This window comes from Heptranchias perlo, chromosome 3 (genome assembly GCF_035084215.1).
Source record: "Heptranchias perlo isolate sHepPer1 chromosome 3, sHepPer1.hap1, whole genome shotgun sequence".
NCBI classification, from domain to species: domain Eukaryota; kingdom Metazoa; phylum Chordata; class Chondrichthyes; order Hexanchiformes; family Hexanchidae; genus Heptranchias; species Heptranchias perlo.
In genome coordinates, this window is record NC_090327.1 from 79697874 (window position 1) to 79711732 (window position 13859).

At 44.2% G+C, this 13859-nt stretch overlaps 1 protein-coding gene across 7 annotated transcripts in view; it reads right to left on the reverse strand.

Moving 5' to 3' along the window:
* Positions 1 to 13859, reverse strand: part of stau2 (staufen double-stranded RNA binding protein 2) — a 339148-nt gene that overhangs the window by 178072 nt on the left and 147217 nt on the right. For all 7 annotated transcript variants that reach the window (XM_067980463.1, XM_067980462.1, XM_067980461.1 and 4 more), the window contains one exon: positions 6489 to 6648. In XM_067980463.1, the coding sequence (XP_067836564.1) occupies positions 6489 to 6648 (160 nt within the window). The remainder of the gene's footprint in view (positions 1 to 6488; positions 6649 to 13859) is intronic.

Below are 13859 nucleotides of genomic sequence, written 5' to 3' on the forward strand. Positions count from 1 at the left end.
TAGTAACAGACTTCAGGAAGACAAAGACAGACTGGTGAAATAGGCAGACACATGGCAGATGAAATTTAACGCAGAGAAGTGTGAAGTGATGCATTTTGGTAGGAAGAATGAACAGAGGCAATATAAACTAAATGGTACAATTTTAAAGGGAGTGCAGGAACAGAGAGACCTGGGGATGCACATACACAAATCTTTGAAGGTGGCAGGACAAGTTGAGAAGGCTGTTAAAAAAGCATATAGGATCCTGAGCTTTATTAACAGAGGCATCGAGTACCAAAGCAAGGAAGTTATGGTAAACCTTCATAAAACACTGTTTAGGCCTCAGCTGGGGTAGTGTGTTCAATTCTGGGCACCACACTTTAGGAAAGATGTCAAGGCCTTAGAGAGGGTGCAGAAGAGATTTACTAGAATGGTGCCAGGGATGAGGGGCTTCAGTTATGTGGAGAGACTGGAGAAGCTGGGGGTGTTCTCCTTAGAACAGAGAAGGTTATGGGGAGATTTGATAGAGGTGTTCAAAATCATGAATGGTTTTGATAGAGTAAATAGGGAGAAACTGTTTAAAGTGGCAGAAGGGTTGGTAACCAGACGACACAGACTTAAGGTGACATGAGGAAACTTTTTTTTTTAACGTAGCACGTTGTAATGATTTGGAATGCACTGCCTGAAAGGGTGGTGGAAGCAGATTCAATAGTAATTTTCAAAAGGGAATTTGATAAATACTTGAAGGGAAAAAATTTACAGGACTATGGGGAAATAGCAGGGGAATGGGACTAATTGGATAGCTTTTTCAAAGAGTCGGCACAAGCACGATGGGCCGAATGGCCTCCTCCTGTGCTGTACTTACTATGATACTGGTCCGGTTCCTGACTGGGGCAGAGATCACATCATATAGAAGGCAAGTGTCTTTATAGATAACACTTTGTCAATGTGATCTCCTGGGCTAGTTTTGATCGCCTGAGGAGGTTGGAGACGAATTTTACAGAGTATTTTTTTCCCTTATTGGCCCTGGGTTTTTTCTGTTTTTTGCCTCTCCCAGGAGATTACATAGCTGCAGAAGTGGGTGTGTTGGGTGGGGGGAAGCGGGGAGGTCCAGGGAGGGAAGGGAGGAGGTCCGGGGAGGGTAGAAGTATTTAGCCATGATGGTTTGGCCATCATGGCGTGGAGCAGGCTTGATGGACCAGCTGGTCTTTTCCTGCCGATCAATTTTGTATATTCGTACACCCAGTGATGACTCCAGGATCAAACGGCCTGACAACATTCGCTGCCTTGGCTTACATATGAAGTATTGACAATTGGGCAAAGTGCCCATAGAATTATACTCCAATATGAGTCACAACATTTAGGAACAAACTGGAGAAAACTGGAATAAAATCGAAATATTGAATTTGTTTTTAAACATTATTTATGAAAAACCTTTTTAAGAAAGTAATAAACTGTGGGCTTTCAACACTTGGTTTAGTAACTATGTTTCGGAGGAGCAAAATGTCCCACAGAGTGTGCATAAAATGTACTTGCCTAGCAGAAGAACAACAACACCAGGCATAAAGAGGAAAGTACTCACCCAATCTCTGAAAAAAGTAGTCACAAATTCTATAACAGGTAGTGCATATATTTGTGAATATACTTTTCTCAGAACTTCAAATAGAGGCCTGACATTCTAGGTCTCCTTCGCTCCTCAGCTATTCCGTGATCTGGGTCATGGGGAGGAACTGTTTGTTGTGGAGTGTCTCTGTTCATTTAAATGGGGGCTGGCACATCAGACGGTTCCATTTTTGTGAAGCTGTCTACTAGCTGAGTATACTGCAGCACCGAGCCAATAGCGATTTTTGTTCCAGGGTTGGGCAGTTCTAGATTAGCTCCCAAGTTAGTCTGAAGTACTGGCCCCCGCTGAAATTAATGGAGTTGCCTTGGGATACAGGAGGCCTCTCCTCATAAAAAATATCAATGAAAAGCAATGAAGACTCAAAATGGCAATAATCCGGAGCTAAGGGCAGCAACAGAATTTTACAACTAGCAACATATATATATTTGTGACCATTTTTTTCAGATGGAGATTGAACAGAAATCCATCCATTTACTTGTGTTCTCCTTTAAGGTTGCTTAAAAGATAGCATTATTGAAATTTATTTCTGATGTCAAGATCTGCTGATGAAGTCCAGATTTTGTAGCTTTTCAATTAGGTTTGGCATTAAGTCCAGTACCAATTTAGACTTAGGAAAAACATCTGCACAATCTTTACATATTCACTATATAAACATTTACATTTAAAACACTGATATCTTAACATTTACCCCTCTGAATAAACAGGAACTCCACATGATGAAAAACAAATTCTGTTACTCATTCTCTAAAATTTAATCAAAGCAGTTTCATGCAGTCTGTTTACATACAGTGGAAACACTCTCATGTATCCCACATCAACATATTTCTAGCACGATCAAGTTATGTTAATCTCTACAGAAACCCACTCCCCCAACAAGGCTGTAAAATATTTTGTTCAGTGTAAACCATTTAATGTGCGTCAGACACAATGGGCATGATTTTCACTCGGAGCCAGGAACCCAGCGCATGGGCAGATGTTCGTATGGGGAACCCGGAAGCCAAGTGAGTACATCGCAATCTGCGATCGTGACTCAATTGGAGGTATTATTTTGGTTTCTGGGATCCCTGTGCGTCAGCCAGCCAGATTGACAGACTGGCTGCCAGTCTGGAGGGAAAGGAGCCGTGAATTGGAGAGGAGGAGGAGAGGGAAAGATTGTGGGCGGTGGATGTCATGGGGGGAGGAGGGAAGCGTGGAGAAGCTCGGGCGGGCGGGGGGGAGGGCCTTGGAGAAGATTGCGAGGGGGAGGCCATTGGGTCGGGTGAACAGTCGGAGGTCAGAGAAGGCCGGAGACATCAGAAGGCTAAAGTCATCACGAGGCTGGTCGGTGACATCGGAGGGGGGGGTGGTGGGTGTGTGGGAGACATCACGGAGGATGGGGGTTGGACGTTGGGGGTCAGAGGTCAGAGGCATTGGAGGAGGGGGGATCGGAGGCATCGGTTGGGGGGTGGGGGGTCGGCTATGGGGGGAATCTACCATGGAGGAGGTCTTGGCCATCAGGGTGGGAGGGGGGGAAGAAGAGGGGGTCTACCATCGGGGGTCCGATCGCGCCAGGTGAACTTGTTGGGCCTGGATGAAGCACTCCTGCTCCTCCGGGTCCACAAGCCGTGCAATGAAGGCACTCAACTCATTGATCCGGCCCTTCTCACCTCCTCTCACCTGATGAGAATCAGAAGTGATGGGAAACCCGTGCAAGTAAGGTTAAATACGTTTTACCTTTGTAATACACAAAAAATTAAGTGCCTCAACTATCGCAATGAGGTACATTCCCTCTTTAACAAGCCACCCGCCAGCATTAAGTAGGGCCGGGACTTCCGGGTTTTTGCCTGAGTTAAACCCGGAAATGGGCGTGTTGGAGCCAGATTGCGATCCCACTTCAAAAATCCTTTATTTTTACCTCCCACCCGCTCCCAATCCACCCGTTCCTTGGGGTTACAATGCTTTACAGAATATGTGGTATATTCACTCTCACTTTACAATAACACCCTCATCACCTCAAAATCTACTGCTTAATTTTTACCCTCCCTTTCCCTTCAAGGTCTATGACCACAGCTACATGCTATCTCTCTCTGCAACCCAAGGTTGCTGCTGTGCTATCTGATTACCTGTCCGACATCAAGTCCTGGATGAATTGAGATATACTACTCCTAAAGTCAGCAAAATTAAAGCCACCCTGTTCAGCTCTCACTTATGGTCCTCTCTCAACCATATCACTGCTGACACCCTCATCACTTTGAGAATGAATTTCACTTGTGTTCTCCTCACCAGATGCTCTGGCTCCACCTTTTACAAACTACAGCTAATCCAAAATTCTGAGCCCAAAAAATTCCCATACTCCCATCACGCTAGTTTTTGTCAAGCTCCATTGATTCCCTGTGCTCCAACATATCAATTTCAAGGTCCTTGTCCTCGTTTTCAAACCCCCTCCATAGTTTCACCCCACCCTATTTAAGGAATCTTCTGCACCATATGTCTCAGTCCATGCTCTCCACTCTTTTTCTCTTGGCCAGCTGAATGTCTGACATACAAAGAAATTTACCACTATGGTTAAAACGTCTCCAAAACAAGCACCAAGAAATGCGCCCAGGCAGAGTTCCTGTTTGTCTCTACCCAAGGGACATTTCCCACTAACTCAAGCCTAGGTGGCTTAGGTGCAGGTTAGCCTCTCTGGGATGCATGCAGCCCTTCCTATTATCTACTTTGTCACGAGGGGTTGATTGACCTCTAATTCTTCACACAATGTGATCCCACTCTCAACCTTGCTGTCAGGAGAAGAAGCCTCCAATAGCTTGATACTTCCCTACAGGGCTGGAATGGCATTCAGCCCACTGCCATTTTGATGTACCTCTTAGGAAGTAGTTACAGAGCAGCACTTGGCTCTGGGAACAAGTCACCCATTCTTCTTGACAGACATCGGTGCTTGGTTCAGGAAAAGTTAAAAGAGACAACAACAACAACTTGCATTTATAGAGTGCCTTTAACGTAGTAAAACATTCCAAAGTGCTTCACAGGAGCGATTTTCAAACAAATTTTGACACCAAGCCACATAAGGAGATATTAGAACAGGTGACCAAAAGCTTGGTCGAAGAGGTAGGTTTTAAGGAGTGTCTTAAAGGAGGAGAGAGGTAGCGAGGAAGAGAGACTTTGGGAGGGAATTCCAGAGCTTAGGGCCTAGGCAGCTGAAGGCATGGCCGCCAACAGTGGTGCGATTAAAATCGGGGATGTGCAAGAGGCAAGAATTGGAGGAGCGCAGAGATCTCGGAGGGTTGTAGGCCTGGAGGAGGTTACAGGGAATGGCAAGGCCATGGAGGGATTTGAAAACAAGGATAAGAATTTTAAAATTGAGGCGTTCCCGGTCCGGGAGCCAATGTAGGTCAGCGAGCACAAGGGTGATGGGTGAACGACACTTGGTGCGAGTTAGGATACGGGCAGCAGAGTTTTAGATGAGCTCAAGTTTATGGAGGGTGGAAGATGGGAGGCCAGCCAGGAGGGCATTGGAATAGTCAAGTCTAGAGGTGACAAAGGCATGGACGAGGATTTCAGCAGCAGATGAGCTGAGGCGGGGGCGGAGACAGGCGATGTTACGGAGGTGGAAGCAGGCAGTCTTGGTGACGGAGCGGATATTTGGTCAGAAGCTCATCTCAGGGTCAAATAGGACGCCAAGGTTGTGAACAATCTGGTTCAGCCTTAGACAATGGCCAGGGAGAGAGATGGAGTCGGTGGTTAGGAAACGGAGTTTGTGGCGCGGACCAAAGACAATGACTTTGGTCTTCCCAATAATTAGTTGGAGGAAATTTTTGCTCATGAGAGACAGTGAAGGGGTCGAGAGAGGTGTGGTGAGGTAGAGCTGGGTGTCATTAGCGTACACGTGGAATCTGAGGTCATGTTTTTGGATGATGTCGTCGAGGGGCAGCATGTAGATGAGAAATAAGAGGCCAAGGATAGATCCATGGGAGATTCTAGATGTAACAGTGTGGGAGCGGGAAGAGAAGCCATTGCAAATGATTCTCTTGCTACAACTGGCTAGATAAGAATAGAACCAGGCAAGCACAGTCCCACCCAGCTGGACGACGGAGGAGAGGCGGTGGAGGAGGATGGTATGGTCAACCGTGTCAAAGGCTGCAGACAGGTCGAGAAGGATGAGGAGGTCTAGTGGTCACAGTCTGCCATAGGATGTCATTTATGATTTTGACAAGGGCCGTTTCAGTACTGTGGCAGGGGCGGAAGCCTGATTGGGGGGATTGAAACATGGAGAAAGAAGTAAAATATATTTACACTATAAAACTAACTTGATATGCATAAAGAAAGCAGGACAGAGTATAGTACATTCTTTGTATCTTTCGGATCCATTTTTTATTTTCCTCTGAACAAAACTTCTCAATGACATTAAAGATCATTGTGGTAGCTTCCCCGATTGCATAACGAGCAACAGCAATGCCTGGTGTAGAACTAAGCTATATGAATCAGAAGGTCCCAAGTTTTGTGTTGAATTAGCTGATCTCATGTAAGGCAGCAGTTGGAGCACAACAACGGGTCTCAGTGCTCCTGGGCTACGGAAGGAAAAAATCTGCCAGGTTTTCTGCTCCTGATCTTATCAAGAACAGCACTAGGCTCAGCTGTGAAAAGCCTGCTGGCACTCACTGTCTAGACTTACACAAGAAGAATAGCCACTTCAGTGATGTACCAGAGAGCTGCCCACACTCATTGAACTGTACCCCAGCAAGAATCTTCAGTACAAAAGGGAAGAAAATTGGAAAAAAAGTTCTTTAATAGAAACATTTTGCTGGAGGACACACTGTTAAGTTTTGAATGTTTTACAAGAGGCTAACTTCTGAAACTAATGCACATAATATACAGATTCAGTTACGACTGATTGAAAAATATTTACCTGAGGTGCCTTCTCTGGAATAGGCTCATCACGAAGAGCTTGAAGGGCTTTCATAGCAGCATTGTGTCTAGCAGCTTGACGAGTCCGTCCTTCTCCAATAAATTCTGTATTCCCCACAAGCAGCTGGACGTAAAATAATTTTGGAGCTGGATAATGGTACCTGTGTTAAGCAGAAGCCAACAAACATATTTAGATATGAGAAGAATTCACCTTGTGTTTGTTAACAATGATCACTTTATTTCACCATGCAGCTTTGGTAATTTCTGAGACAATTAACAATAGCCGGCTGTTGCCAGCTGGTCTTGTACTTGTAACTGTAGATAAAACAGAGCATTTACCAAGGTGCCAGGGGGGAGGGCGTTTCCAACCTTGGCCAAGTTGTCAGGGGAGATATCCAGTGGAGACTAGTACTTCCCCCATAGGGAGGAAGGTGAATTAAAAAAAAATCAGATGCTGTCACACATCATAAAGAATTAAAAGGGAGCATTCAATGGAATGCAAAACGTCCTTGCCTCAGTCTTGTTCTGGTATTTCAACCAGTTTCTTTTACCGTATGGCTCTATTTAAAATGTTACATTGCTAATGACCCAAATATGTGAAAAATTGTGATGTTACAAAATACCAGCCATTTGCAGCCAAAAAATGTTACAGCTTTCCATTTTCAACAGATTACCAATTGTGTCAATCAGAAATATCAACTGACATATAAAAGTGAAAGGGTAACTATCTTTATGAAAAACAGGCATTTGGGAAGGGAAGAGAGAAGAGCCAGGAAAGCCAGCTTAATTTTCAAAATCAAAATATCATGCACAAGTGGATCAATGATTTCTTTAACTCCTAATTTTCTCTCCTTCTCTGGTGAAAGCAGCGACTTCGTGCTAAATTATGACTCCAGAGATGCGGCCAATATTCAGCACTTGCCCAAATAGGAACTCCATGTTTTAAGCCTGGATAGTGTGAGCAGGCTATTTATAACTGACCTCAAGCATGCCCTCATCTGAGGAACATAGGAAGTAAGCCATTCAGCCCGTCGAGTCTATTCAATTAGATCCTGGCTGATCTGTACCTCAACTCCATTTACCTTATCCCTTAATATCCCTCCATATCCCTTAATACCCTTACTTAGCCAAAATCTATCCATCTCAGTCTCGATTCAAATGACCCAGCATCCACAGCCTTTTGGGGAGAGAGTTCCAGATTTCTACCTCCATTTGTGTGAAGAAGTGCTTCCTGATTTCACTCCTGAATGCCTGGCTCTAATTTTAAGATTACACCCTCTTGTTCTGAATTCCCCCACCCAGAAAAATAGATTCTCTTTATCTACCCTCTCGAATCCTTTTATTGTTTTAAACACCTCAATTAGACCACCTCTAAATCTGCTACATTCAAGGGAATATAAGACAAGTTTGTGCAACTTGTCCTAATAATTTAAGCCTTAAAGCCCCGTTATCATTCCGGTGAATCTGCGCTGCACTGTCTCCAAGGCCAATATATACTTCCTCAGGTGTGGTGCCCAAAACTGAACGCAGTACTCGAAATGGTGTCTGTCCAAGGTTCTACACAACAGACATATCTTCCTCCCTATTTGTATTCCAGTTCCCTTGAAATAAAGGTCAACATTCCATTAGCCTTTTTGATTACTTTTTGTACCTGTCCACTAGCTTTTAATGATTTGTGTACATGAACACCAAATCTCATTGCTTTTCCACAGTTCCTAGTTTCTCACCATTTAGAAAATACTCTGATATGTCTTTCTTGGATCCAAAGTGAATGACTTTACACTTCCACACACTGAACTCCATTTACCACAGTATTGCCCAATCACTTAATCTATGTCTCTCTGTAACTTCCTGCTACCATCTGCCCTATTTACTGTGCCCCCCAACTTAGTCTAACTACCATATAGGTGCACTTTTATGAATTGGTCACTGGTTAGCTATCATAAGCGAGAAGCTTAATTTTTTGCTCCCTGGAGCAGGATTATTGAGAACACTTATGGTGCTCCTACTGCTGCCACCTGGAATTAGCCGATTTAGCATAAACTAGGGATCAAACCTAGAACTTTCATAGCCTGTATGAATCACACCACATAATGCATTTATCCAGTATGCTTTTCCTTGAAGAGCACTCTTTAAAACTTATCTGGAATATTACCATCATAGGAAAGGTTTCTTATTTGCAGGAAGGTTTAATGAACAGAGATGACACATTTAACTGATTCTATTTCACTTTCTACATTCTGCTGCACTTAAACTATAGCAGAACTCAGCTCAAAAGAACTGGCCTGTGCAAAGGCCCAAAATAGGATGCAAATAAGTCAATATCATATTGGCAACTCACAGTGCTTTTAACTGTGCGCAGTAGTACAGTTACAGCTATCAAACTAAATTGCTTCTGGTCACTTGAATTGTTTTTTCGATTTATTGAAAAAAATTCAAACTGCTGTAGAATTGCCATATTACTTTATATTTAATGTAACTGAAAGTCAAACAGCAGTAAATGTAAAGGAAACAGAATGGTGAAATTACACCTCAATTTGTTGCAAATGTAACAGTGTCAGTAGTTGCAGCACTTCCACACTACTCCTGCACCATTGACTGTCCAAGATCCAGAAGGCAGGCTGGGCCAGGGTGTCTCCACAGCTACAAAGTTTTCACAGCCTGAAGTAGGACCATCCAAGCTATGTTTTTGAGGAGATCGAGAGCTACCTTGTTCCCAGCACCATGCTCTGGAGACACAGCTTAGTCCACAGTCCCACCCTCCTGTCAGTGAGTTCACTTAGAAAAAGCACTAGGATAGGTAGCCACGCACCTAACACAACCACCATGGAAAAAGAGGGTAGCACTATGATGACAATGTGCAGACAGTCACATAAAAACCTGGTCCTGATATTTACGGGGAGGTGGGGAGGATGCAAGGGTGCGTGTCAGCAGCCGGTAAGCCCAGAAATACTATGAAGGCAGAGGACCTTTTACTTCGTTTCCTGCCCGGCAGCTGGCCAAATGGAAAGGGTGGCCGCTGGCAGGCATAAAAGCCACCTGTAGAAGACAGCTGCCGAGGACCGGAGAGGAGGGAGAGAAGACACTGGATTGCCGGTGGAGGAGGGGGGCAGGAATCATATTGCGGGTGGGAGAGATCGCGGGGGGAGAGCAAGCCAGCGGTCGGGTCGCGCGGGGGAGGACGAGCGGTCGGGTCGCGCGGGGGGGATGGGGGGAATGAGCGGTCGGGTCGCGGGGGGAGAGATCGGACCGCGCGGGGGGAGAGAGATCGGACCGCGCGGGGGGAGAGAGATCGGACCGCGCGGGGGGAGAGAGATCGGACCGCGCGGGGGGAGAGAGATCGGACCGCGCGGGGGGAGAGAGATCGGACCGCGCGGGGGGAGAGAGATCGGACCGCGCGGGGGGAGAGAGATCGTATCGCAGAGGGAGAGAGATCGGATCGCAGGGGGAGAGAGATCGGATCGCAGGGGGAGAGAGATCGGATCGCAGGGGGAGAGAGATCGGATCGCAGGGGGAGAGAGATCGGATCGCAGGGGGAGAGAGATCGGATCGCAGGGGGAGATCGGATCGCGTGTGGTCAGCCAATCGCGGGGGTAGGTTTCCTTGAGGCGCCAGGGATAAGCACTCCTGCTCCTCCTTGCCCATAAGCATTGCAGGAAAAGCACTTATCTGCTGGGTTCAGCAACTCCTGTCTCCCTTTTGTCATTTTGGACATTTTATGATAGTGCATTCTCAATCATGGAGAGTACTGATATTCAACATTCTAAATGATTCTGATTTTTAAAAAAAAACTTACGTATGACTTGATAAACGACATACTCAAGTATTACAGAAGTGAAAAAAATGTAAATCTTTAACCATAGTATTTGAATGGGGAGGAAATGGCCTTTGCATGTGTGTTGCATTGTGTGATATTCTCCTCAGCATCTATATAGAATTTAAGGTGCAAATGGTCAAGTGACCTCTTTAGTAGCCAACCTGTCATACACACCATGAACTATCCCGCCCGCCCACCCCAATATTTTCCTGAAGGTGCTGACTCTTGCTGGGGTATACAGTTCCATAGGTGCATGAAGCTCTCTGATTCCCATCAAAGTGGCCATTGTTGATGTGCAGCCTTGACAGTGAGCGTTGATAGGCTATTCAACTATGGAGGGCCACAAAGCTGAGTCTGATCCTGTCTTCACTCGGTGATCACTAGGACTTTACTGCAGGTGTTAAGGGGAGCAATCAGCAACAGGAGCCTGGCTGATTTTTCTCTCCTTATTCAGGCTCACTGAAGCCAATTGCACTTCCCCAACTACTGACCAGGCTTACCTCACCTAACCGAGAATTAAACCTGGAACCTTCAGGTCTATATGCCTTATTACTACACCTAGACCATTGGGGAGGCCATATGAACTACTTTTTAACCCAGTCAATAATCGTGAATAGAATCAAAACACATATGGCAAGTGAGGAGATGCAAAATGTAAAGTAAATGGAGGATTATGATGGAGGAGGCATTAAAACTGCCAATATTAAACTCATGATTTACTTACAAAACCCATATATGGTATTGTTACTTGTGGGTTATGCACTGGGCTACAAATTTATCATTTATTGTATTCAGCATGTCCCTGATGCAAACTCATTTTATACCATGCATGTGGACCCTCTCCATTGAAATGGCATAGGTTTACATGCAATTTGCAAAGGTATCTAATTAACCACTACCCCATGGACAAACAAAGCTGCTTTAACATGTACACTGATGGTTTTGATACCCACAAAGTTTTGAGAGAACAACATTTAAAGAGCAGAAGGGTCCTATGATTAAAGTACTCCAGTTGTTTAAAGAGTAAATTTTCTATTTGGTCAATTTACACTGTTTTTAAGGTGTGCTCATATATATCTTCACATTTCTCTTCAGTTACCTGGAATATTGAAGAACATTTTTTGATCAAGATTAAAAAATGGGGTAGTGAAGGTCACGAGTTTTTTTTTTGTAAGCTATTTTCTTCTTCAACCCCTTTTTAAAATCTCCTTGTGTCTCACACCAGCTCCATACAAGAGAATAGTTGGAGATCTACTTTCAGGCCTCCGTCAATGCCATTCTATAGCAAATCCCTGAGAGCCACAAGCAGCCCAGGATGACTGCTCCTCCCTCCCCAACTTATTTCCTCTCTCTGTAGGGAACAGTCCTGCCATGGCTCTGTGAAACACAGAACATGGAAGGATTCAACTCTATTTACCTGCAGATTTTTAAATATATATATATATTTCTATAACATGCAGACAATTTGAAATGTTATGGTGAATCCTCTTGTGAATTTACCATGCGTTTTAAGTAACTTTACAAAAGAATACAGTTTAGAATGCTATTACATTCTCACAAGATTTAAGATTAAGGAGTCACTTTTAATGCTGGGGGTTTTAAACGCAATGAGAATTCTTACAAGTTTTTAAAAAAGACATGTAAAGGGTCGTTGATATGCTAATCCAAAGTTGCTTCTCCTAGAGGCCAAACAATAAGCGATTCATTTGCTTGTCTGGATATTCGGAAAGACACCTCTCATCATTGTATCCTTTTGATCTTCGTCAGTTTGTGACAGACAGTATTTTGGAGGGTTTAATATGAATCTGCACCGAAAAGTAGAAACTGTCAGCACACAAAAACGGAATTTGTAGTAACCTCAATGCAGGAATGTACTCCGTTGTTTCAATGGCCACAGTGTAACACTGGCAACAAACGTGGACTTTATACTTTTTATTGGGGGGGGGGGGGGGGAAAGAGAGGAAAGAAGCTGTAAAATTGATTGCAACAATAAAAAGTTTCCACACGACAAGAAATATGCCCTTTTTGACTCCTGTTCCGTAGACAAAGCGACTGAAACACATATTAGTAATCTCCACATACACATGCATACTTTATGAAAAGATTAAAATTTTGACAATTATGAATGGACTAACTTCTTTAACTTCTGAAGGTTAATTGCTTTTGGGGTGCTCAGGAGATATCATTAAGTTAAGAGAACCGGAGGAGACATCAATTTCACATCTCTGGTTTTCAATGAAGTGCTAATAATTTTCTGGCTTTCTCAGCAATTTGTCCAACCTTTTTACCCAACCTTTTTACCCAGTTAACTGGTCAGGAGGTTACACCACCAAACATTTACGGTAACATTGGCAATTTTTCCCTTTAAATACAGGTCATATTTCTCGATTTTTGATATTTATTGCACAGAAAAGATTTGGAAAAAGAGTTACTTTTAATGCAATGTGTATTCTCCAGAGACATAGAAACATAGAAAATAGGAGCAAGAGTGGGCCATTCGGCCCTTTGGGCCTGCTCCGCCATTCAAAAAGATCATGGCTGATCGTCTAACTCAGTACCCTGTTCCCGCTTTTTCCCCATATCCCTTGATCCCTTTAGCATTAAGAAATATATCTATCTCCTTCTTGAATACATCTAATGACTTGGGCTCCACTGCCTTCTGTGGTAAAGAATTCCATAGGTTCACCACCCTCTGAGTGAAGAAATTTTTCATCATCTCGGTTCTAAATGGCGTACCCCGTATCCTGAGACTGTGACCCCTGGTTCTGGACTCCCCAGCCATCGGGAACATCCTCCCTGCATCTGGTCTGTCTAGTCCTGTTACAATTTTATATGTTTCGATGAGATCACCTCTCATTCTTCTAAACTCTAGTGAATATAGGCCTAGTCGACCCAATCTCTCCTCATACGACAGTCCTGCCATCCCAGGAATCAGTCTGGTAAACCTTCGTTGCACTCCCTCCATGGCAAGGACATCCTTCCTCAGATAAGGAGACCAAAACTGCACACAATATTCCAGATGTGGTCTCACCAAGGCCCTGTATAACTGCAGTAAGACATCCCTGCTCCTGTACTCAAATCATCTTGCAATGAACGCCAACATACCATTCGCCTTCCTAACTGCTTGCTGCACCTGAATGCTCGCTTTCAGCGACTGGTGTACAAGGACACCCAGGTCTCGTTGCACCTCCCCTTTTCCCAATCTAACACCATTCAGAAAATAATCTGCCTTTCTGTTTTACAACCAAAGTGGATAACCTCACATTTATCTACGTTATACTGCATCTGCCATGTTCTTGCCCACTCACCCAACTTGTCTAAATCACATTGGAGCCTCTTTGCATCCTCCTTACAGCTCACATTCCACCCCAGCTTTGTGTTGTCTGCAAACTTGGAAAAGTTCCATTTAGTTTCCTCATCCAAATCATTGATATATATTATGAATAGCTGGGGCCCAAGCACTGATCCCTGCGGTACCCCACTAGTCACTGCCTGCCACCTGGAAAAAGACCTGTTTATTCCTACTCTCTGTTTCCTGTCTGTCAACCAATTCTC